Source organism: Lacerta agilis, chromosome 11 (genome assembly GCF_009819535.1).
Source record: "Lacerta agilis isolate rLacAgi1 chromosome 11, rLacAgi1.pri, whole genome shotgun sequence".
In the NCBI taxonomy this organism is placed as follows: domain Eukaryota; kingdom Metazoa; phylum Chordata; class Lepidosauria; order Squamata; family Lacertidae; genus Lacerta; species Lacerta agilis.
Genome location: NC_046322.1, coordinates 13,597,705 through 13,620,583, shown reverse-complemented (window position 1 = coordinate 13,620,583; position 22,879 = coordinate 13,597,705). Strand labels below are relative to the sequence as shown.

The 22,879-nt window shown below is 40.4% G+C and overlaps 1 protein-coding gene across 4 annotated transcripts in view; it reads right to left on the bottom strand.

Annotated features, from left to right (window-relative positions):
* WDR7 (WD repeat domain 7) overlaps nt 1-22,879 on the bottom strand; it is a 212,238-nt gene that overhangs the window by 27,804 nt on the left and 161,555 nt on the right. For all 4 annotated transcript variants that reach the window (XM_033164543.1, XM_033164545.1, XM_033164544.1 and 1 more), the window contains one exon: nt 16,055-16,154. In XM_033164543.1, the coding sequence (XP_033020434.1) occupies nt 16,055-16,154 (100 nt within the window). The remainder of the gene's footprint in view (nt 1-16,054; nt 16,155-22,879) is intronic.

Here is a 22,879-nt window from a genome sequence, read left to right as displayed (position 1 = left end):
TAGGAGTATAGGTCATCCTTGGAAAGATTAAGGAATATGTTTAACTGACGCTGTTTTTAAAGCACAAGAAATTGAGGAAAATCAAATGGAGAAAATCATGCTTAAAACAACAGGCCATGAGGGACAAACCCATGTTGATCGAGACATTTCTTTTTGAAAATATGAATCCCACATTGGCTGCAAGGATACACTTTAGGAACATAGGAAATGGCCTTATACCAAGCTGGACAGCTCATCCATCTCGCTCGGCATTGCTGACACTCACTGGCAGTGGCTCACTGTGGTTTTGCATAGAGGTCTTTCTCCTTGGGAGTTGCTGGGGACTGAACCTGGGACCATCTACATGCAATCTTGTAGTCTTGCAGTTGAGCTACAGTCCTTAACTAGTAGGAATACCAGTGAACTTCTGCTAATGTGTTTCTGCTGTGCGGTTTTTCCACACCAGACTAGACTTTGGTTATAAAAAGATTAGGAAGTCCTGGGTGCTGCCCAGGCCTGAGAGGGTTGAAAGACATCATCTGTATTTGTTCCCTTTATCTCGCTGGTACTGGTCCACAAGGTTACACATACCAATACTCAGCCCAGCTTACCTTTCGATGGAAAAGTAAGCATTAATTGCCCATTATAAACAGTAACAACTGTAAAGACGTATCTTTTTGCCTAGGCTTTCCCTGACCCCTGTTAGTATCCGATTCCCGTTTTTCCAATATTGTTTTACTGGGTTTTAAAATGTTATTTCTGCTTTTATTATACTGCTTTATTGTTTTTATGTTATCTTTAGAGATTTGTAAATATTAAGCACTTTAGAAATGGTGCACCAACACTTTTCATGTGTTGTGTGATTGACTGCTGTAATGATGACTAAGTATGTCGGCTGTCTGTGTACACCGTGTGGCTTTATAGAACAGTGAAATAACAATAGTTTGTTTTTGCCTGTTAAGATCTTTGATCTTGACAATACACCCTAAACTCTCAACTTGTTGCTTCTGGTCACACTGTTGCTAGTATTGCAAAAGGTTTCACCTAATATAACTATCAAGTATTCTAAACCACTTCCAAATTCCTGACTCCTTAGAATTTGGTTCACCATCTATGCTCTTTCTTTCTCATGCACACCCTCTTCCTAGTTATGGTTTTCATCACGAAAGGAATAAGCAGGAGCCCAGTTCCTCTTTTATTCACCTCTGGCTGCCACTGGTGAATCCTCCCTTAATATACTCAATATCAGGCATAGGCAAACTCAACCCTCCAGATGTTTGGGACTACAACTCCCATCATCCCTAGCTAACAGGACCAGTGTCAGGGATGATGGGAGTTGTAGTCCCAAAACATCTGGAGGGTTGAGTTTGCCTATGCCTGCTCCATATCAACACTACAAACATAAACACATTTTTACACATTCCCTCTTCTGAGGGATTCTGGGAACTGCAAATCTCTCTCTCTCTCTCTCTCTCTCTCTCTCTCTCTCTCTCTCTCTCTCTGTGTGTGTGTGTGTAGACAATGCTATTTTTCTAGAAAAAGAGGCTCACCATGAACACCTCCCTTGTTCTCTTAGAATGGCAATGGTGCCCACCTGAGGGTTGCAGGAACTGAGTTCCGGAAAATTTTGGCTGAAAAAAGCCCTGGGTGTGGACCTCTTTCATATGAGTTCTCAGCACACTTCCTAAGCTACAATTCTCAGCATTCTTTAGGGGAAGTCATATCAATTGAAGCGGTAAATGCTCTTAAGTTGCCTCAAAGTTAGAGATATGGCAAAAGTGTTGCCAAATGGGAACACCTCAAAAATGAAATTTGGTTTGCATGAAACAACAGTGAATTTTTTAAATTAAAACATTAGCATGTATTTAGCCTGAGAAGTTCCTATTTGTTTCAATGCATCCCAATGGAATTTCTGATCCCACCCAGAGCTCAGTGGGACTTACTTCCTGGTAAATGTCTTTTGACTTGAAAAGTTAGTGACTATGAAATGTAGACTGAACATCTATTTTGCTGCAAGTACTCAGAACCATGTACTTGTGGTGATTTTTTTACCTGCAGAAATAACGTCAGGTATGAAGAGGCTTTAACTGAATGCGACTGACAACTCAAAACATTTCCTCACTTTAGCCAAACTACAGACCAATTTTCATACCCACCAGGTAATCAAATAAAGGTTTATGGTGGATCTTACCAAATACTGTGCTACCTCCACGTTCTAAGCCATGGCATTAAAAAACAAAACAAAAACAATTTTTTTTGATATGTATTGTGCTCTGTTCTGAAGGCTCAGTAAGAACATTTTTTATGTCTCCAAAAGTCAGAGAAAATCAGAGAAAAATACCTCGAAATCCCACAATATTCTGATTGTAGGATCTACCCCAGTTTCAGCAGTAATTCTGGTCAATCAAATAAAAAACCTTTATATCTGGCAACAGTGTAAATTTCTAACCACAATTAGCTGAATGTTTATTATTTTCCAATTAACGAATCTCTTGGAGACCCTATATTGTATTGTGATACCCTATGAAGTAGGCTGCCCATTGAAGGTAAAGAATACCTCAGTATTACCTCAGCCTGCTCTCTGGCATTCAAGCTGCCTTATTTTTATGTCTTAACTTTACCTTTAAAAAGCCAAGGTTTTTCTTTTCTTTTCCCCTTCTGAATTTAATTCTGAAACTTTCAACGTTTAGTGCAAACGCGGCTTTTAACATCTTGCCTTTGTATAGCTGACCAATTATCATTTTTATATATGCACAACAAGAAGAGAAAAAAATGGGTGAAAATGTTGAGACTCAGTACCAATATGAGCGGCACAAGCGGGCTGCAATAATATCAATGAGCTTCGATGCTGTATGTTTATCATGAGATAATCACACCCCTGGAGGATTAAAGGCACTCAGCTGAACCTTGCGCCTTCTAACACACTTGGGGTGTCATTATCTGATGATAACCCTACTCCCTGTCAAGCCTTATTGCTTAATTAGGGGTTATGAAGGTGATAACAAGACTAAAAGAAATCGGATGAACAGCACCTAAGATGAGCGATACCTTAATCAACTTAAATCTAGCAGCTGAAAACAGACATGGCCGACAAAAGGCATATAATCACTTAACAGTAATTACGTGCTATACAAGAATGCGTCAGCTGATATGTGGAGTGGAAATTCCCACACTTAATCGGCGGTTCTGTCAATGGTTTTGTGAAAGGAAAGGAAATTTAATGTGTGCTTAGGAAAACATTATATTCAGCCAGCACCTGAAGGCAGCCCGATCCGGCAAAAAGGAGTCTCATAATCCGGTACTTAATTAAAAGGAGTACAAGGGAAGAACAACATCGAAGTGGGCAGTCGGGTGTATCCCCCTATATATTTTCTTGCTGTCTGAAATGTAGTCAGTGATTGAAAAATAGGCAAATGCTTTTAAAGCACACAGAACATGGTCTGTCAAAATGCAGGTCTTTTGTTCTGTTCTGTAAACACACGGCCTATTTGCAGATAGAACACGCTTGCGGACCTGGTAAATTCGGAACTGCTTTCCAATTCACAGTGAAACATCAATTATCTTTATCAAACAACAATATCTCATCTCAGTCCATTATCAAGATGGAGTCTTATTTTAGCTGGACTGCAGCCCTATCTGTATATCAAGGCGGGCCGCAGTGGCAGAGAGTGAGTGAAAGGCTGTGAAATAATCAATAATAATCATCAAATTGTGGCCGACAGGTTGTGAGGATGGAAGTTTTTGATGAAACCTCAACCTTCTTGTGTGTGTGTCCGTGTGTGTGTGTGTGTGTGCGCACAGATGATAAGGTTTAACCTTTACAATACCTGATAACTATGACTCAGAAGAAGCAGACCAGCATACACATAAGACATTGGGCCATTCAAAATAAGGTTGCAACGGCATATCACCTTCTTATTAGAGAACACCCTCTATTCAGGAAGGACAAGAAATGGCTCCATGAGCCTATGACATAGTGCATTGCAATGTACTACAGTGTAGCTGAAATTCAAATATTTAGCAGAAGCGTTAACATGAAAAGGAAAGTCAGCCCTGTGAAGACACTGTTTGCATAAGCACGAGCAGAAGAGTACACGACCACATTTTGTGGTCAATAGAAACCCTAAAGGCTTTTATAGTGTTACAATAATTGCTGGTGTGATTTTGGGCAGAACCCAGGCTGCTCATTATCATTTGATGATACAGATTTTGTTGCTGTTTGTTGTTCAGGCTTATTTTAAATGTAAATTCGCAGAAACCTGAGATTGCTAACTCCTTACCAACTGGACTTGGAATGCAAATATTTGCAATAAGTGCTTTGGAAAACACATAGGGATAATCAAAGTAGACAAGTGTTTAGGAGGGAAGTGTGGACACTCCATTTAACTCATTTACTTGCCTCTTTATTGCTTTTGTTGGAAAATACTGAGCAATCAGGTTGTGAATTCAGAAAAGGGGATAGTATTTCATTAAAACCTCTGCATTAGTGCTGCTTCTTTATGGTGTAGAGTCTACATGCATATACCACATGTGAAGCAATAACGTTGTCTATAGATAATGTCAAAAAATACAGGACACCAAAGAATTCTTGAATAATAAAGTGTAAAAACATTTTACAATTTGATCTGTGTAAAAGATCAAATCCATAAGGTCCTGTACTCTTCCTCTCTTGTGTACACATTTCCTGCTCCCTTTACCATTTGGATTCAATGATGGCACAGCATTATGTCTGGACTCATGTTACTTTTATCCATTGTTAGGTCAAAACAAGAGTTTACAAACCTACATTAGGTATGCATATGTAGTGTAGAAGTCCATTTAATTGTTTATCACAGTCTCTCAGTGGCTGCACTTGGAAGATAACATCTTGGCTTAATTTGAAGTAGCCTTGTGCCACCCACTCCCCAATTTACAACCTCTCTTTCCACAAGCTGGCAAAGAAAACAAGACATCTTGGATTAACTATAGTTTCTAGTTATGGCCAAATCAGAGAACTATAGTTAACAGCTTGGGGAAAAGCAAGAATATAAAACTATGGTTTGAGATTGGCTTTGTAGCCTGGCTTGTTCCAAAGCTGCTGCTAGCCATAGTTTCTAGGTTCATACTGAATACTTTCATGTTTTGTTGGCTCGTTTGCACAAAGTGGGAAGCAAAACAGGTTCATCTGGCAAATGAGTCTGCTTCGTTTCTTGGTTTAGACGTGATGTTCTGCACCCACCCAAAAGAAAGTACCAGTGATCTGATGAAAAATACTAGTGCTCCCGAGGAATAGTAAAACATGGTTTAGCATGCACCAGAAATCATCCATAAACTGCATAAGGATCCATGAGCACACGAGGTTCCCGCTTCCTCATTTTCACTTGCGGAGAGATTTTACTACGCTGCAAATCTTGAGTAGACTCGAAAAGCAATCTGAAATAAGAGCAGAAGAGCAGCAGCCCTGCTGGATCAGAGAAAAGGCCCATCTAACTCAGCATCCTATTTTCACTGTGGCCAACCAGTTACTTATGAGAAACCTGTAAGCAGGACATGAGGGCAAAAGAACTCTCCTGGCTTGTGATCCCTAGCAAATGGTAATCAGAAGCCTATTGCTTCCAATACTGGAAACCATTGGTAGACAAATGCATGGTGGACAAGGCTAAGAATGTTATGCATTTAGGGAAGGAATACATGATTTAAGCAGTGCTCAAACCACAATGCTGTAAAAGCAATTTTACAACGCTGTAAAAGAACAAAATTATGACCGCGTTTGAGAGCCATAATTTTAAACCATATTTTTCTAGAATGTGTAAGTAAATTAATATGACAGCAGTAACTCTATTAAAAGATCTGTAGGCCTAGTGTGGCTTCGAATGCATCACCAATAAACAACAGGAATGACACAGTGCACTATTACACTCAACTACTTCTTGGGAGAAAAGCAATGACAAACCTAGACAGCACCTTAAAAAGCAAAGACATCACCTTGCCGACAAAGGTCCGTATAGTTAAAGCTATGGTTTTCCCAGTAGTAATGTACGGAAGTGAGAGCTGGACCATAAAGAAGGCTGGTCGCTGAAGAATTGATGCTTTTGAATTATGGTGCTGGAGGAGACTCTTGAGAGTCCCATGGACAACAACTTAAACCCCCCCCCCCCCAGCTTTTTAAGGAGGGTATCCCATACAAATAAACTGAAATGTTTTTGACATGGTGTGAATTAAACCATGGGCTGCAGTGATTGATTAAAGTGCTAAAGAGACATGCCCATCAAACTATGTCCTGTACTCCTAACATATTCCTATATACATCTATGGGATCATCCCAGTTTAAAAAGAGTAAGGATAGGAGTCTAATTTTGTTTAACCACAAACCACTGAATAAAGCAAGAGGCAAACCTTTTATTTTATTTTATTTTAAGCAGAGTCCAACAGCCAATTAGTGAAAGCGAAAACACTACTACTGAAGTGACTATCATCTTGCAAATAACACCAGGCTGAGTACCGTGTTTTCAGCTCTTATGCCTGTTGATTTAGCGATATTGTGCAATCAGTTGCAATAATCACACAGTTCATTTTCATTTTCAGCGACACAATTCGTAAGCTTGCCTCTTCAAAACCGCGACAATATTTTTCTTCCAAAGTGTGGAAATCTGCTGAAATCTAACACACAATGTCCAGCCTTAAAGCAGCTATAGGTCTCTGTCCAACATATAATAAATGTTATCCAGAAATGCAGCAGTTGTACTAAAGCTACATCACTTGCTTTCCAGAGCCGAGTAGCAATAAGATAGTATGTTTTATTATGAGTGTCATGGAGACGGTGTGAAAAATCAAGAGCCACAGGCAGTAAGCAGCAATGGGTCAATAATGTTCACAGAGACATTGTGTAGATAATCAACAACAAGGCCTTAGGTTCTCTATGCACTGCAAACAGCTGAAGGGCAAATCAATACAGCCATGGGAAGGACACTGCCTTGTTCCACTTCCCACAATACACTACCCACCACTACAGGAAAGCACCCTAAAAATGAAATGAATTCTAACTTCATCTGCAGCAAAGCACAAGGCGACTGCCATTAAAAGCATTTTATACACCAACGTTTGTAGCAGAAAAGAAAAGAAATCTAAGGTACAGAACATGAAAGTCCAATGAAAACAGATCTAAACAGTGAGCAATGACTGTAAGACAGGAAATGGTATGTACTCTGAATACTTATTGTGCAATACCAAAAGGAATGCAGCTGGACTCTTAAGAGAGAGATCTCCCCCCACCCACAACAACTGCTATCTGGATTCCAACTAGGCAATCACAATATTAAGTTTTTGAAGTTGCCCATTTAGAAAACAACACTTAACGATCAATTGCCTTTAAAATTAAGTAGGGAGTAACAGTCTTAGGTTAATAGATTTATATGTACAGATTGTTACAAAACTAATGAATCAACGTAACAGGATAATATTGCAATGCAGATCACTGCTGCCAGAGGCAATATTTTGCACACAATATTAATAAATGACTACTTTTTTATATATGTGGTGCTAATTTTACAAAACCATTCAGTAAAACAAAACAAAAAATGTATTGGAAATAAATGTTGATTTATTATTTCTCAAGGAAAAGGCGATTCTCTGCATCCATCATGGCATTAATCACTAGATGCAATCTCCAAGTTGCAATATAGAGCCATCATTGCTCAGGACCTGATTAAAAATGTGCTGAAAGGGGAGAAGAATGCATACAAAAACAAATGGTCTGCTTCTAAAAAATCCAAGCTAAAGCAACCTTTTGTCTCCCTTCGTTCAGGCAATAGAAGTTTGTTTCTTCACACACCAGAAATAATTCATTGCATTTTGATACTTTGTATACAAAGTAAAGAACATGAAAACAACCTAACAAACCCAAGGCGATGTGAATAATTAAAACAGCAACAACAACAACACACATGTACTGTCAGCTTACTGCTGGATATGATTTAGAGGGTTGTATATGAAAAATTGATAGAAGAATTGATGCATACACAGTCCAAGAATGTATGGAGAACTGAGTGTTAACTGAAGCTATGACTAATAGGCAAAGCCCACCAGACTGTTTTCACTACATGCCATTAAATTATATCACTAAAATATGAAGCAAAAAGCATAATGATTTGGGGCATTGCCTGCCTTTTTACAGAATCATAAAAACTAAAAAAAAGTCGTATAGTGCAGGTACATTCCTCATGGAGGTGAGAGAAAGGATATACAGTATGTATATTTTATTGCAGAAGAAACTTAATTAATTGCATCAACAGAATATCATGCTAAACAAAAGTATCTTGACACATGCAGTGGTATTTTTTTATTAGTACAGGGCAGTATACAAATTTAATAAATAATAATAATAATAACAATAAAATGTTCCGTTTGTAACAACAGCCTTGTGCCACTGTAAAGCTTCAATCTTGAGCGTGCTTTACCTAGGAGTCCACCCTAATAATAATAATAATAATAATAATAATAATAATAAACCCAGTGGGCTTTGCTTCTGAATTCATATACTGTGTGCCAGCAGAAATTTCTATGGAATATATAATGGATTTCCAGGCAGCTGATTATAGGTTTGTTTACTCTTGGATAAGTAGTTCAAAATTAAACTAAACTAAACTCAGGTTAGGGACCCAGGTGGCGCTGTGGGTTAAACCACAGAGTCTAGGGCTAGCTGATCAGAAGGTCGGCGGTTTGAATCCCTGCCACGGGGTGAGCTCCCGTTGCTCGGTCCCAGCTCCTGCCCACCTAGCAGTTCGAAAGCACGTCAAAATGCAAGTAGATAAATAGGGACCACTCCAGCGGGAAGGTAAACGGCGTTTCCGTGCGCTGCCCTGGTTCGCCAGAAGCGGCTTAGTCATGTTGGCCACATGACCCGGAAGCTGTCTGAGGACAAACGCCGGCTCCCTCGGCCTATAGAGCGAGATGAGCGCCGCAACCCCAGAGTTGGACACGACTGGACCTGATGGTCAGGGGTCCCTTTACCTTTACCTAAACTCAGGTTGTCTCACAGCAATGTAAGACACCTTTGGGCCATTCCATGAAAAATGAGCCTGATAAGAATGCTAGATGAGCACTGGACTTTGGTGAGGAAGATTCCAAACGTGCAGTCTAACCATTTTTTTAAAGCTAAAGACAAAAGAAGTTTAGTTTATGGAACTTCTTTTCAAAAGTCCACCCATGTAGTCTTCACAGAAGTGTTCAAGTTAAAAGTTTTCTGATGATTGTCCCACCCGTGACAGCATTTTCCCCTTAATTTTGTATCATTAAATTTCTTAAACTTAATTTCTGACTGCATAGTTGTAACCAATAAACATTGATTTAAACAGATACGCTGAGTTTATCATTGATTCACCTCCGAACTCACAGAGTTTTTCCATAAATCAAACTTATCTCAAGCTCCATGTCCTTTTTTTGTCCCACCCGTGACAATATTTTAACATTTAATAAAATTGTCAAAAATATCCATAAAAATAATTAAAAAATTGTAAAATGTTCAGTATCTTATTAAGAACATAGTTTAAATTTTGGTTGTTCATTTTTATGTATATTTACATTGTTACACATGTGTGAATACCAAAAAACATGGTCCAAGTGTCCCACCCGTGACAATGGAATGGCCCCTTTGGCTTACCCCAATACAGTCGTACTTTGGAAGTTGAAGGAAATCCGTTCCGGAAGTCCGTTCAACTTCCAAAGCATTTGGGAACCAAGCCAATCGGAAGCCGCAGAAGCTGCGACGGATGTTCGGGTTCCAAAGAATGTTTGCAAACTGGAACACTCACTTCCGGGTTTGCTGAGTTTGGGAGCCAAAATGTTAGTCTCGCAAGGCGTTTGACTTCTGAGGTACGACTGTACTTGTATCCTCCCTGCAGATAACTTTCCAATGTTTTAAAACAAGAAAGCCAGATTTTCAATCAAGTGTCTTCCTTCCCTCATCCATGACTCACCCATCTGTAAACATCCCCAAGTGACCTACCCACTCAACACTCACCAAGCCCATCCATTCCCTAATGACAGGGCAAGCATTAAGGATAGGCATTTCTGGATACTTGCTCAGACCCACATTCCTGTAGCCTCATGGCCCTGCTGTTACCCCTTGGTCTCCTTGCTGTCACTACCTTTTCCCTTGCTGCCCACCACCTCCATCTCAAAGTATTCTCATTTTCTAAAATTTTAAGGATTGGGCTGTTAAAAAAAGCAATTAGAGAACATTAAAAGGGTACAGCCTAAAAATCATCATTGGCTATTTTCACCTACATTTCTAATTGTATTTTCCGATAATATCCGGGGGAATTGCTATACAATACCGAGACTTCTTTGGGATAAGAGAAATTAAAGCAGTGGTCTTTCCTATGCAGAGTTTTGGGACGCAGTATGAATAATTGGCTTCACACTTTTGGTCACAATGAAAGAAAGCAACACATTTTGGAGACTGGAGAATACGAGACATAGGGCTCCAAGAGGAATGGCAATTTTTTAGGAGACGATAGTTCCGTTCAATGGGGCTTCAATAACAGCGAGGGGATGCCATTCCAGGACTGACTGCAGATTTGAAGAGGCCCATGGCACAAGATTTGCTGCAGTCCAGCAAAATCTAGAGGGACACAGGTTCTCATCCCCTGCTGTAAATTAAGATGTTAAATTTAATACTGCAATATCCAAACATTTGCACCATGATGCAAACCTTACTGAAATCATGGTGACTCTAGGTTTGGAATCAGTGTAATTTAGTCCACATACAAACCTTTCACGTGGGCTTGTTTCCTCTGCATGATTTCCCATGCAGACGTAGCATTGGCTTTACAGTCTGCATAGGGTTGAACACGAACATTTCAGAAGGCCTTCTCTGGCATCACTTGCAGAACACAAGAAGTTTATGTGCCAAGGACTTCGCTGCCATAAATAGTGATGGAAAGGACAACTGTTCTATAGGCTAGAACAGGTCTAATGCATGTGTTTTGTTACTTGAGTCTAATGCATGTATTTTGTTTCTACGTATTGCACTAGACTGACATCTACTGACACAACGTGAGCATTACACAGAATTACAATTCCATTCGTGGGCTACAAACCAGAGGAGGAAGCACGGTTATAAACTGGATCCCAATTTGTCTGCTTCCAAACCCAGTCTAGCTGCACAAATTGACTGTATAGCTTCCCCTTAAGGCGTGTGTGTACAGCAAGCCTGCAACTTATGCCCATTTAACTTGAGCGTATTCAGTTTTACATGTGTGTCAAAATTAATTAATTAATTAATTGACTGATTAAAAGGGGGTGGGGAAAATGACTTTGGCAATCCCACCTGCCGTTGAACCCAATGTGTTTTGACGCTGTGCAGATTCAGCTTTAGGCACGATCCCTGGAACGTAACTCCTGCGTAAGTTGCAGGCTTACTGTATGCACCACGGACAAGTTGTTCTCCCTTGCACTCTGGTGTCAGCGTAAAGCGAGAAGTTTAAAATCTTGAAATCTAGTATCAGCATAGTGACTAAAACACTTCGCTTGCAACCAAGATGTGTCATATTTATAAGAGGAAGTGTTGGATTCTTTGGGGACCTGTGAATTACACATTTCATTTGGGGCAGCCGCCAAGCTCTGCCACTGACATCTGCACTACATTAGGTGCAAACAGACACCCAATGTGGCCACTGGGAGCCACAACATTTCAAAAGCAACTACTACAACAGGAGCAGAAGAACCACATGCTTCCTGAGAGCAACAGCTAACAAGTTCTCCAACGGGCTCCTACAATTGCCAACTTTCTAAATAATTAACAACAAACTTATTGAAATCATTTGTCAAATGGAAGCAGCTAGAACTCCCTTCTTGAAACTCAGCCTTATTTACAGGAAGGGGTGCGTCCCATATTCCAGTGTGGATAAGCAGTTAAGTTTACAGTGATACTAACGTTTCCAGCAGCAAAAGCATTAAGTTAAAGGGACCTAGCTTACAACAGATGCTGCAAATCCCATTTCCCGGAAAAGGAAGATTATGATACACGTCTGTCACATCCCTTTGTGTTATTGTTTTTAGCCAGAAAAAGATGCCCTATAGGACCATGCGGAGGCTCATCTAGCACTGCATTCTGTTTCCAACAGACACCAGTTGGATCATGCCAGGAACTCACAAGCCGGGCATGAAGACAAGAGCTCTCCAGATTGGTCCCCAAACAGTAGATCAGGGCTGTGGGAACCTGAGACCGACTACAGGCCAACCTGTGACACTGAACATGCTGGCTGGGGTGGATGGATATCAGAATCCAGCAACATCTGGAGGACCAAAGGATTCCCATTGCTGCAGTAGATCTTCAGTGGTGTCCTGCCTCTGAATATAAGGGGATTGCATTTAACTATCATAGCTATTAATTACTTTGGAAATTTTTTGAGTGAACCAGGTAGATAAATCCAATAGGTAAATTTACAACAACAACAACAACAAGAAAATAGAAGAAAATAGCATCTGCTAGACCTATCCTCCATGAATTTGCCAAATGTGTTGTTTAAAAGCACAATAGAGTCATTTGGCTGTTGGGAATTCCTAAAGTTTGGGGATTTCTGGTAGTTACGCTTGCCATATGTCAGGAAAATTCTTGACATGTCATGGTTTTTGGGTGTAAAAATGGCGTCAGGGGGGAATTTTGCCGAATCAGCAAAATGCCAGGGAAAACCTGGATGTATGGCAATGCAATGGAAAAAAGCAACGGCAATATGGCAACCCTAGTGGTAGCTAGCCATTATTTGTGGCCACCACTCTCACACATTCATCCAAGTCTTCTTCAACAAGCAGAGGACTTAGGGGAGGCAAAAAGTCAACCCCTCATTTTGTGAAGTAATTTATTGCTGCTTCTAAGAGTCTGCAAAGCCTGGAGACCAGTGAATGATCCACCCAAATGCCTGGGGTGCCAGAGAAATCAGGGAAGGATGGGGGTCTTTCTCCCCCATCCAGCGCAAAATAAGACACATTGCTTCCACGTTTTCTGTGAAATACAGAAAGTCTGGAAGGAGGAATCTCATTCTGTCCCAAGAAGCAAGATCGCGAGGAGCCTCACTTGACACTTTCATTCTATCTAGTAGGATCTGCTAGTGTTGCACACAACCTTCCTGTTTGCCACACACTCAAAACCAAATCTAGTGCACCCTAAATCCCTTACATAACAACCAGAAGTTTACCTGGTCAATGGCGAAAGGAAAATGTTAGATACGCATTTTTGAAAAAATGGAAAACAAAACTACCATTTATTCTGTTGTATAATTTGTTGATAGTTTTGCTGTCTTCCTATGCACATGAGGACCTGTGCCTTGGATCCATGTTTTTGTAGTGCTGTCAATCACCGGATGATTTTTACATTGCAAGCTATCAACGAAAGCTTTAAAAGTTTTTGGTTGGACCCTATGTAAAAACAAACTAAGAGGACCCATTTCAGTTGTACTGAACCCCCCCCCGAAAATGTTGGGGGAAAGGGGAGTAGGACTTGGGGGGGGGGGGAGTGATCAGATGGGTTGGTTCCCACAGCATTCCCTCCAATCCCATTTGTGCCCATGCAACCCCAGACCATAACAATAGTGTGAATCAGTCTGTTCTTGAGTGTACTTCCAACGAGAACATCTTTTCCTCACTCAAACGTCCTTTTCCCGGGAATATAACCAAATCGGCTGATGGAGCTGTTCATACGAATTACCTAAAAAGGCTTGGATTTAGTTGCAGTAATTTAAAAGATGATGCCATGTCAAACAGCAACAAAAAACCCATAACACTTCTGGCTAAAAGGTACAAATATAAGCCAGTTATTTGCTTTTTTCAAGCTGCCCATTGTCGAAACACAGAATGCATCCTAAAAGGTTACTGGGAGGAAAGGGGGGAAAAGTCAGGAAGATAAGATACTCCAGCATGTCTACTGAACCAAGGGCAAACCAAGCCAGAGGGAAGATTTTCATTGCAGATTCAGCCATTCATACAGAGATGTAGCTTTAAGCACTTGCCCAGCCTGTCCATCAACACCTCTGACCTTTGTTAGCTACTTTAGACTCACAGACACATTTTAAAAAGCACATTTTAGAATCCATAATGTGGAGCCATGCTTTCTAGAACTAGTGATGGAAATAAAACTCAGTGTATTTACCCTGCAGACATGTTAGCAAACTAACTGTGGGAGGGAGGGAGGGAGGGAGGGAGGGAGGGACACAGGATAAACTCTTCTTTGTGCTATTGTTTGAAATAAAGGGGGAAGGCACAGAGAGTAAAATAAATCAAAATGAGAATAGAAACATCATTTGCTAGCCAGTCTTAAAAATCATGGTTTGTTGTTGGATCACAGGTTGTGGCTTGTTTGGGAGTAAAAAACCATGTTCCCATGCTCTACCCATCTTGCTTTGTTTACTTGCCAGCACAAGGTGAGGACTGAAGTGGAAGCAATTGTGTTTTATGTATGTACCAGCTTGCTTTATAAAGTGAAGCTTTTTGGCTCACTGTTATGTGAGAACATGACCATGTGTGAGGGTTCCTCTGGACCACTGTGGTTATTCATGCTTGAAAAGCCTTAGTTCAAGATGGATCAATCAGGTGTATCCCCTGATAAGAGAATAAAATCCCTTGTTCTGCCTGAAAAAACAGGAGCTGAGACACCAAAAGATGACCAGCTGTTTGTGTTTCCTCTGATATTCACTGTCAGATGTGAACATTGTCTCTTAAGAGGTCAGTACCGGCCATATTGGAATGTTAAGTTGCATTTCTATTTATTGCCAGCCCACAGGTTTTCTTTCAGTGAAGTACAGCATAGGAGGAAGATGCTCTTCTTATGAGATTTGTATTTTATAACACATAGACAAATTATCTAGAGCAGCAGTTGGGAGTCTCCAGCCTGCAAGCACATTAGGCCCAAGCGAGGCTCTTTCCCCTAAGCCACACCCACCTGCCCTCCACTTGACATCATATAGGATGTCAGGTGTGGGGCAGGTAAAGACGGAGCTCCCTGCTGAAAGCGGGGTTTGCAGGCACCGCCTTTGCAAGTGCTGACAATCACCAGGTCAGTGGTGCTAACCAAGATCTGTCCCTTTGCCTGCGTGGCTTGAAATAAACGGGGAAATGCTTCCACTGACATCGGGGTGAGGTCAAGTGATTGGCAGGTGGGAGGCATTGCTGACCTGCCAAAATGATCTGTGGGGGTCACAGGACCTAAGCGTCATTGGGATCTGAAGAAATCAGCACTACAACTATGGCACTTTGGAAGAACAGAGGCTCATGTTCTAAAATAAATAGGGTATTTTTAAAAATTAAGAAAAGAAAAAACGGAAGATTTAGCCCGCAATTTTTTTATGCAGCTGAGATCAAACTGGAATAGATTGCCTCTTCCCTAAGTAGTTGGGAGAAATATATATATGGGGGGGGGGAAGAGAAGTTAAGGTTTGTATGTGTGTGTCTTGAGAACGTAAGAAAAAATAAGTACCAGAGGATCCTGACTTATGGCTCCTGGCAATGTGAGAAGGTTGGTATCTGTCTCTTAAGATTAGGCATTTTTGTTTTTTCTGCCTTGGTAGAAGAATCTGGTGTGTTTTGACCCAGTGAAATAAATTTACAGTTTGATCTTAAGTACATTAACTTAGTAGTAATTGTGCTTATGGTTGCAGGTTAATTTCACCTACATTCTGGTGATGATTACTTGTAATGTTTAATCTATTGTGCTTGCTTTAAAAAGCTGTGTGTGTGTGTGTAGGAAATATGGGCTTGTATATATTTAATGATCTCACTAAAACAGCTCTACTTCAAACAGAAGAAATAACAGGGTGGGGTGGGAGCGGTATCTGAAGTAAGGAAAACACTCAAGATACCCTTTGAGAAGTTACGGCTTTTTTTGGACAGCTATTATTAACCCATCTGTGCTCGCCATTCAGTTACAGCAAATGAAAACAGTAAGACTCTATATACATTGAGTCCTTCATTAAACTATTGATCCCCCTTAGCATTATCCATAATGTTCCAGCGACTCAGCATGTCAACTGGTGCAGAGCTAGTCTCTTTCCTTTCAATAACTTCCACAGTTTACAGAGAGAGGAGATCACAATGATTTATTTACCTGACATTTTCCAGTCCGGATGTCGTAGAGCGCCACTGAACCATGGCGAGATCCAACTGCTATTCTGTGGCTCCGCTCATAATAGCTGACCATGTAGAACCTGAATTGAACATTAGAGCAAGGAATGAGTGAGATTTGGTTGGACTGTGTGGGATGCAAAACTTCTTTTTTTACTACACTCTGGTAATTAATAGCACTGCTAGTATCACTTTAGCCAGGGATATGCAAATAGCTGTTCTAATTGTCATGGCACCCTTGTCTTGCGGATCTGCACCTTACCAGATGAATGCACCTATCCAGCTTCTTATGCAACAATTTAAACTGAATAAAGACCCTTGGTGGAATATAAAAACTGCTGTGAATAGACCTGATTGGAGCGCTCTCTCTCTCTCTCTCTCTCTCTCTCTCTCTCTCTCTCTCATAGGATATTTTTTCAGTCTGCCCAGATAAGATTTTTCTTGAAACACATATAGTATTTAATTTTAGGGAATTTATTTCTTCATCCCACACTTCTCCTAACAATTCCATTTTATTTTATTTTAGCTTGGCTGTTCTTTTTTATTTATTTTAATATTTCATATATATACACACATAGAGTATGCAAAAAAAACAACCCACCCAAAAAACCACATACATAAAAAAGAAAAAGGAACGCAAAAAAGAAAAAGACAAGTACCCCCAAAACAAACATTTTCAACCACACTTCTACGTAAGGAGTACAAGCCGTTTTTTTACATCTTACTGGCTTGACTCCTTGATTCGTAACATGACTTCCCGCTACCCTTGAACATACTTAGTAGTTCCTTATTCTAAATATCTGTAATCAGTTGTTAAATCTGTGGAGAAACATTCTGGTTGCCAGTGGGATTTTAATCTATGCTAAGCCAAGTGATGGTCTGGGAACCTCCTTTTTTCATATAATTTATAAAAACACCTCATTCTTATTCTCTCCTTTGAGTGATTTCTTATTGAGTCAATTTTGGCTCTAACAATTTTTTATTTCTCTCCCACACCTTGAATACAGTGGTACCTCGGGTTACATACGCTTCAGGTTACATACGCTTCAGATTACATACTCCGCTAACCCAGAAATAACTTTGCTTCAGGATAAGAACAGAAATTGTGCTCTGGCGGCGCGGCGGCAGCGGGAGGTCCCATTAGCTAAAGTGGTGTTTCAGGTTAAGAACAGTTTCAGATTAAGAACGGACCTCTGGAACGAATTAAGTACTTAACCAGAGGTACCACAGTATTGCCTTTCTAACAATATGGTTTTTGAAACCCTTAAGTATTTTCACTTTTTCGTAACCCAGATAACCATGCCATCTTACTACGTTATCCCATCCTTCTATATCTAATAAGTTGGCATTCTTTAAAAGCATCCAGTCTTTCAACCATACTAAACATGCAGCTTTAAAGTATAACCTAAAGTCTGGCAATGCAAATCCACCCCTTTCTTTTAAGTCCGTTAATAATTTGAATTTGATCCTGAGTTTCTTGCCTTCCCATATGTACCTTGCCAGGAACCTATGCTATTCTTTAAAACAACTAATTCCATTTATAATTGGGATGGTTTGGGAAAAAAATTATTTGCGAGGACTACCATTTTAATTGTCAATGTTCTCCCATTTTAACAATCCCATTTTATCCTACCAACAACCCTGTAAGGCGTATGAGGTTGAAAGTGCAATTTAACAACAACAACAACAACAACAACAACAATTTATTATTTATACCCTGCCCATCTGACTGGGTTTCCCCAGCCACTCTGGGCGGCTTCCAACAAAATATTAAAAATACAACAAAACATCAGACATTAAAAACTTCCCTAAACAGGGCTGCCTTCAGGTGTCTTCTAAACGTCAGACAGTTGTTTATTTCCTTGACATCTGATGGGAGGGCATTCCACAGGGTGGGTGCCACAACTGAGAAGGCCCTTTGTCTGGTTCCCTGTAATTTTGCTTCTCGCTGTGAGGGAACCGCCAGAAGGCCCTCGGCGCTGGACCTCAGTACCCGGGTAGAACGATGGGGGGTGGAGATGCTCCTTCAGGTATACTGGACCGGGGCAATTTGGGGCTTTAAAGGTCAACACCAACACTTTGAATTGTGCTCGGGAACATGCTGGGAGCCAATGTAGGTCTTTCAGGACCAGTGTTATGTGGTCTCGGCGGCCACTCCCAGTCACCAGTCTAGCTGCCACATTCTGGATTAGTCACCTTCAAAGGTAGCCCCACATAGAGCGCATTGCAGTAGTCCAAGTGAGAGATAACCAGGGCATGTACCACTCTGGCGAGACAGTGTTATGTGGTGTCAGCACCACCCCTGTGTGTTTTTGTTTTTCTGTGATAAGCACCTTTTGCAAGGGTATGCCCATTCGAATGTGGATATATGTACAACTCTGGCTACAATTAAGGAATAACAAGCATATGTAGCACCAAAGACCCAAGCACGCAAAACAACAACAACAACAACAATATTCGTGTCAGCACACAGTTCCATATTTCTGACTTCACTGTGAGAGGAAATGGGAGCTAGGATACAGCATCCATATGGAGGTTAGATACAATATTTTTTGCCTCCCTCATTCTTTTCACATGCAACTGATAACAGCTGGATTACTACTGATGGTTTAACTAGATGGTGATCTGGTGATCAAAAGCTGATCATTGGTTTATTGATTGCCTGCTATAGTTTTCTGCACTGAAGGCCTGATTTGCCACTATATGAAGGGATTTCCCCTCCTGCCACCACAGCCCAGAAGCAGGTGAGTGATTTCTGTCAACTGTGTAGGCCAGGGGTCAGCAACCTTCGGCTCTCCAGATGTTTCAGACTACAATTCCCATCATCCCTGACCACTGGTCCTGTTAGCTAGGGATCATGGGAGTTGTAGGCCAAAACATCTGGAGAGCCGAAGGTTGCCTATGCCTGGTGTAGGCGATGCTAACATTAACTGCACCTGCATACATTGGCATTCCAAAATCTCTTCTCTTGGAAGAGGGATAGATAGATAAAGAAGAGTATTGCAAACAGCCCCAACCAACCTTCTTTCCAGGAAAGATGGTACGAGGGAGAAACAAATTCCTGATGAAAACAAGAATATGATGAGGAAAGAATAGATCATAATGCAAATACTGGCATCTTTTATTTTTCAGCTGCAGTGGGGGGCAAAAAACAATGCAGTACTGAAAAGGCGATTCTGAAGAGCAAGGAGGTTTTAGTCTAAGGAATTCTGATGCCTGAGGCACAGAAGGATGTCCATAATTATTTAATACGGCTGAACAAAACACAGGCAACAAGAATGAAAAGGATTCTAAGATGTTGCTTTGATGCAGTTTTTTTTTTGTACAACAATAGATTAGGAAGAAAGCAACAGGTGGCTCTGCGCTTTCTTGATTGGGATTGAGTAGAATTTGGGGAGCATAATTTTATACAGAGTTTGCCTTCTTTGAAGCCCCTGGAAAATCTCACCAGCAAAGTCTTCTGTGCACAGTAACGCAGTTTTGCTCCAATGCAGTCTTGCACGATTTTTGACATCAGCAAGCTAAATGCAACGAATAGCAACTTGTGAGGGGGATGGAATATAAAGCTGGGGGCAATTTTGTAGGGCTGTGTTAACAGTTATCCTTGCATTCTGGATGTTTGCAATTTCTCTCGCAAAAAGGCGGTGGGTTGTTATTGATGACACAACAAAGTGCCACCCAAGAACCACCGAGGTTCTTGATTTCTGATCCTTCTTCATGGCAATGGTCCAGCACACAGAGATCTACTTGGGATATATCAGCACTACAAGTTTCTACAAGTTTCATACTAATTTAATTTGAGGAGAGTGTCTTTTAATGGTGCTATTTTTTTAATCAATTGTTTTATCTTTCTGTGTGTATGTGTAGGTCTTATGATTTTATAATTCTCTATTTAGTTCTAAGCAAGGCTTCCTCATCCTTGGCCCTCCAGATGTTTTGAGACTACAATTCCCATCAGCCCTGACCACTGGTCCTGCTAGCTAGGGATCATGGGAGTTGTAGGCCAAAAACATCTGGAGGGCCGAGGCTGAGGAAGCCTGTTCTAAGCCATCCTGGAAATATTTATACTGAAGGGTGGAATATCAATTTATGCAAGTGAAATAAACACCTCTTAAAGCTCTTGCTGCTTGCTTGGGATTTCCAAAACAGCATAGCCATATTCACATGCGATACTAAGCCAAACATCCTGGCATAATAAGCAAGCATGCTCTAGCATGCATGAGTATGCACCAGCATGCAGCCCCCTGGCTCCTCCCTCTATGTGCATGGCTGAACAGGCTGGGATCCAGCACTTAACCATATCTTCCCATTACGTGCAAACTTGAAAACTATGGTTTGTGACTTCAGAACAAACCAGGATAGGAAGTCCTGATTTAAAGTTGGCTTGATATTCCGGCTTGGTTTGAACCAGGTTTAAACCTGGCTGGGTTTGCATGTAATGGAAAGCTATGGTTAAATGATGAATCCTAACTTTGTCAGTCACTTTAATAAAGGAAGAAGCAAAGTGGTTGCAAAGGACCTGCGTGCCGCTCAGGAATCTCCCAGCTTATTAAACCGGGATTTCTGGCTTAGTATGAATTCAGTCTGTGTTTCTGTGTGCACAATCCCCTGACAACTTGCAATAGCTGGTGCAGAGGACTGTTCTTCTGCATCACCACCACTGAGTTCTTGTATGCTGATTTTTTAAAAATGGTGTTACTCTATATCAATATTTTTGTAAGAGAACAGTATAACTGAAAACGCTTCTTGATAGAATAATGAAGGGAAGGAAATGTGGCTTGCCCAACATCAGACAATCAAGATGGGAAACAGAATACAGTAGCTTACAACTACAACAAAAATATTAGCAGAGTCAATACAGAAGAGTATTCCTCAGAGAACAGGAACAAAAATATTTTTCTAGCTAGTTTCCTAAAATTTCGTTCTTACATATATATATATATTTAAAGCTAGTTGACCACTAAATTTACAATAACTCTTAAAATATAATACTGTACATACAAACACACTGTCTTGAGAATATTTAAAAAATATTTGCTACAAGCATTCAGATGGTGTACATGCAATGGTACTAATAATAGATGATCCATTTTATTTGATATGTTTTTATTGAAATGTGGAATATCTATTTACATATTTGCCACTCTCCATCTTAAGTATGATAGATTTTATCTCATAATGCCAACTTTCCAGTTATAGACATTCATAGTAAGTTTATCTTAGCTGATTTCACTTATTCTAAACATGTCTAATCTTGGACAAGATTTTATCTTACATGAATGATTTTGATAGGTTTGATAGATTGCTGATTTGTCATATCAGTAATTGTAGTTAATGCAATTATTTGATTTAAATTATATCTGGAATTGGCAATTATGTTGTGAATGCTTGGTCATGTTCAGTCATTGGTGATCCAATTATTGCATTGTAATGGCCAATTGGCTAAGCAATAAATTTGAAATTCATACATCTATACTTAAGAGGTTCCATAGAATTTGTGTTTTGTGAACTGTCACAGTTTCAAGGTTGACATATTATATGACTGAGAAGGACAGGCCATGCCAAATAAATTGTGAAGGGCAATGTTTGCACTTGCTTTGAATAATCAACCACAAGGACACACACACTCTTTTCTTTGGTATAAAGAAGCTGTTTGCTTAACAACTATTTTATCTGGAATAAAATAAGCCATTCTATGGTAATTCTTTCAAGTCATTTTCTATTTTTACAAATAAATTAGAGGAGGAAACTAGGCAATGCTTATTTAAAGCGTGAATAAGATTGGATTCCAAATATTTACAATAACCCGAGTGCAATCGTAAGTGCACACTTAGGTTCACACTTCTGTACTCCCTCGAGAAGCAGCCTTTTGTTGGCTGCAGATGCTGCCAAGTGTTGGCAGGAAATGGGGATGTGCAGGAATCAGTGCACATAGCTAAAGAAGCCTAGGGAATCTCACACAGAAATCTCTCTTCTCACCACCCTGTTAAACTGGAGCTCTAAAACAGAGGTCAGAAGGAGGTCTGGGGGGGGTGTAATGTCGTGGACTTGCATTCTCCCTATCAGTCTGGCTGTTGATGCTTTTGTTGGAGATGAGGTTGGGCAGCCTGACCAAACTCAGGTATTGGATCCTGGAGACCTGATCTGAAAGATTCAAGCAATAAGAACTGGGCATATAGTGGAAACCTGAAGCACACCTTCTGTTACGTTTGATTCGCTGTGACCTGAGGCTGAATGGACAGCCTTTTTCATGATGACCTTTAGGGCAGAATTCCTGGTGTTTTCCCTCTACTCTGGATTCCTCTCTGTCACCATGGGCATTCCCAATCCCCTCACTTCAGTTTCCTAGGAATCGACTTTCTCTCTTCATTGAGTTGCATTTTGTTTCCTGTTTCCTCTCCATCTGCCTCCCCCTCCTTGTCCCGAAACAACCACAGTGCTTGTATTTTTATTTAGTTAATATACAAAGCATTTATAAGCCACTTTTTTAAAAAAATCTCTAAACGGTGTACAATATCAAGACAATGTCATCAAAACAAAAACAACATGAAACCAATGCAACAGTCAAAATAAAAAACCACATGGAACAAAAAAATAACAGGAAATTGCGGGGTTCAGACACATAAATCAAGGTCAGAGCTCAGGGAAAGTCTGGAGAAACCAAAGATGTATTAGAAGAAACACCTCCACTGATGCTCCATCAATATTGTTACCATTCTTTTCAATGATTCTTCAGCAGTAGCTCCTCACTGAATTTTAATCCCAAATGCCAAACAACTCTACAGCTCGGTGATACTGATCCTTTTAA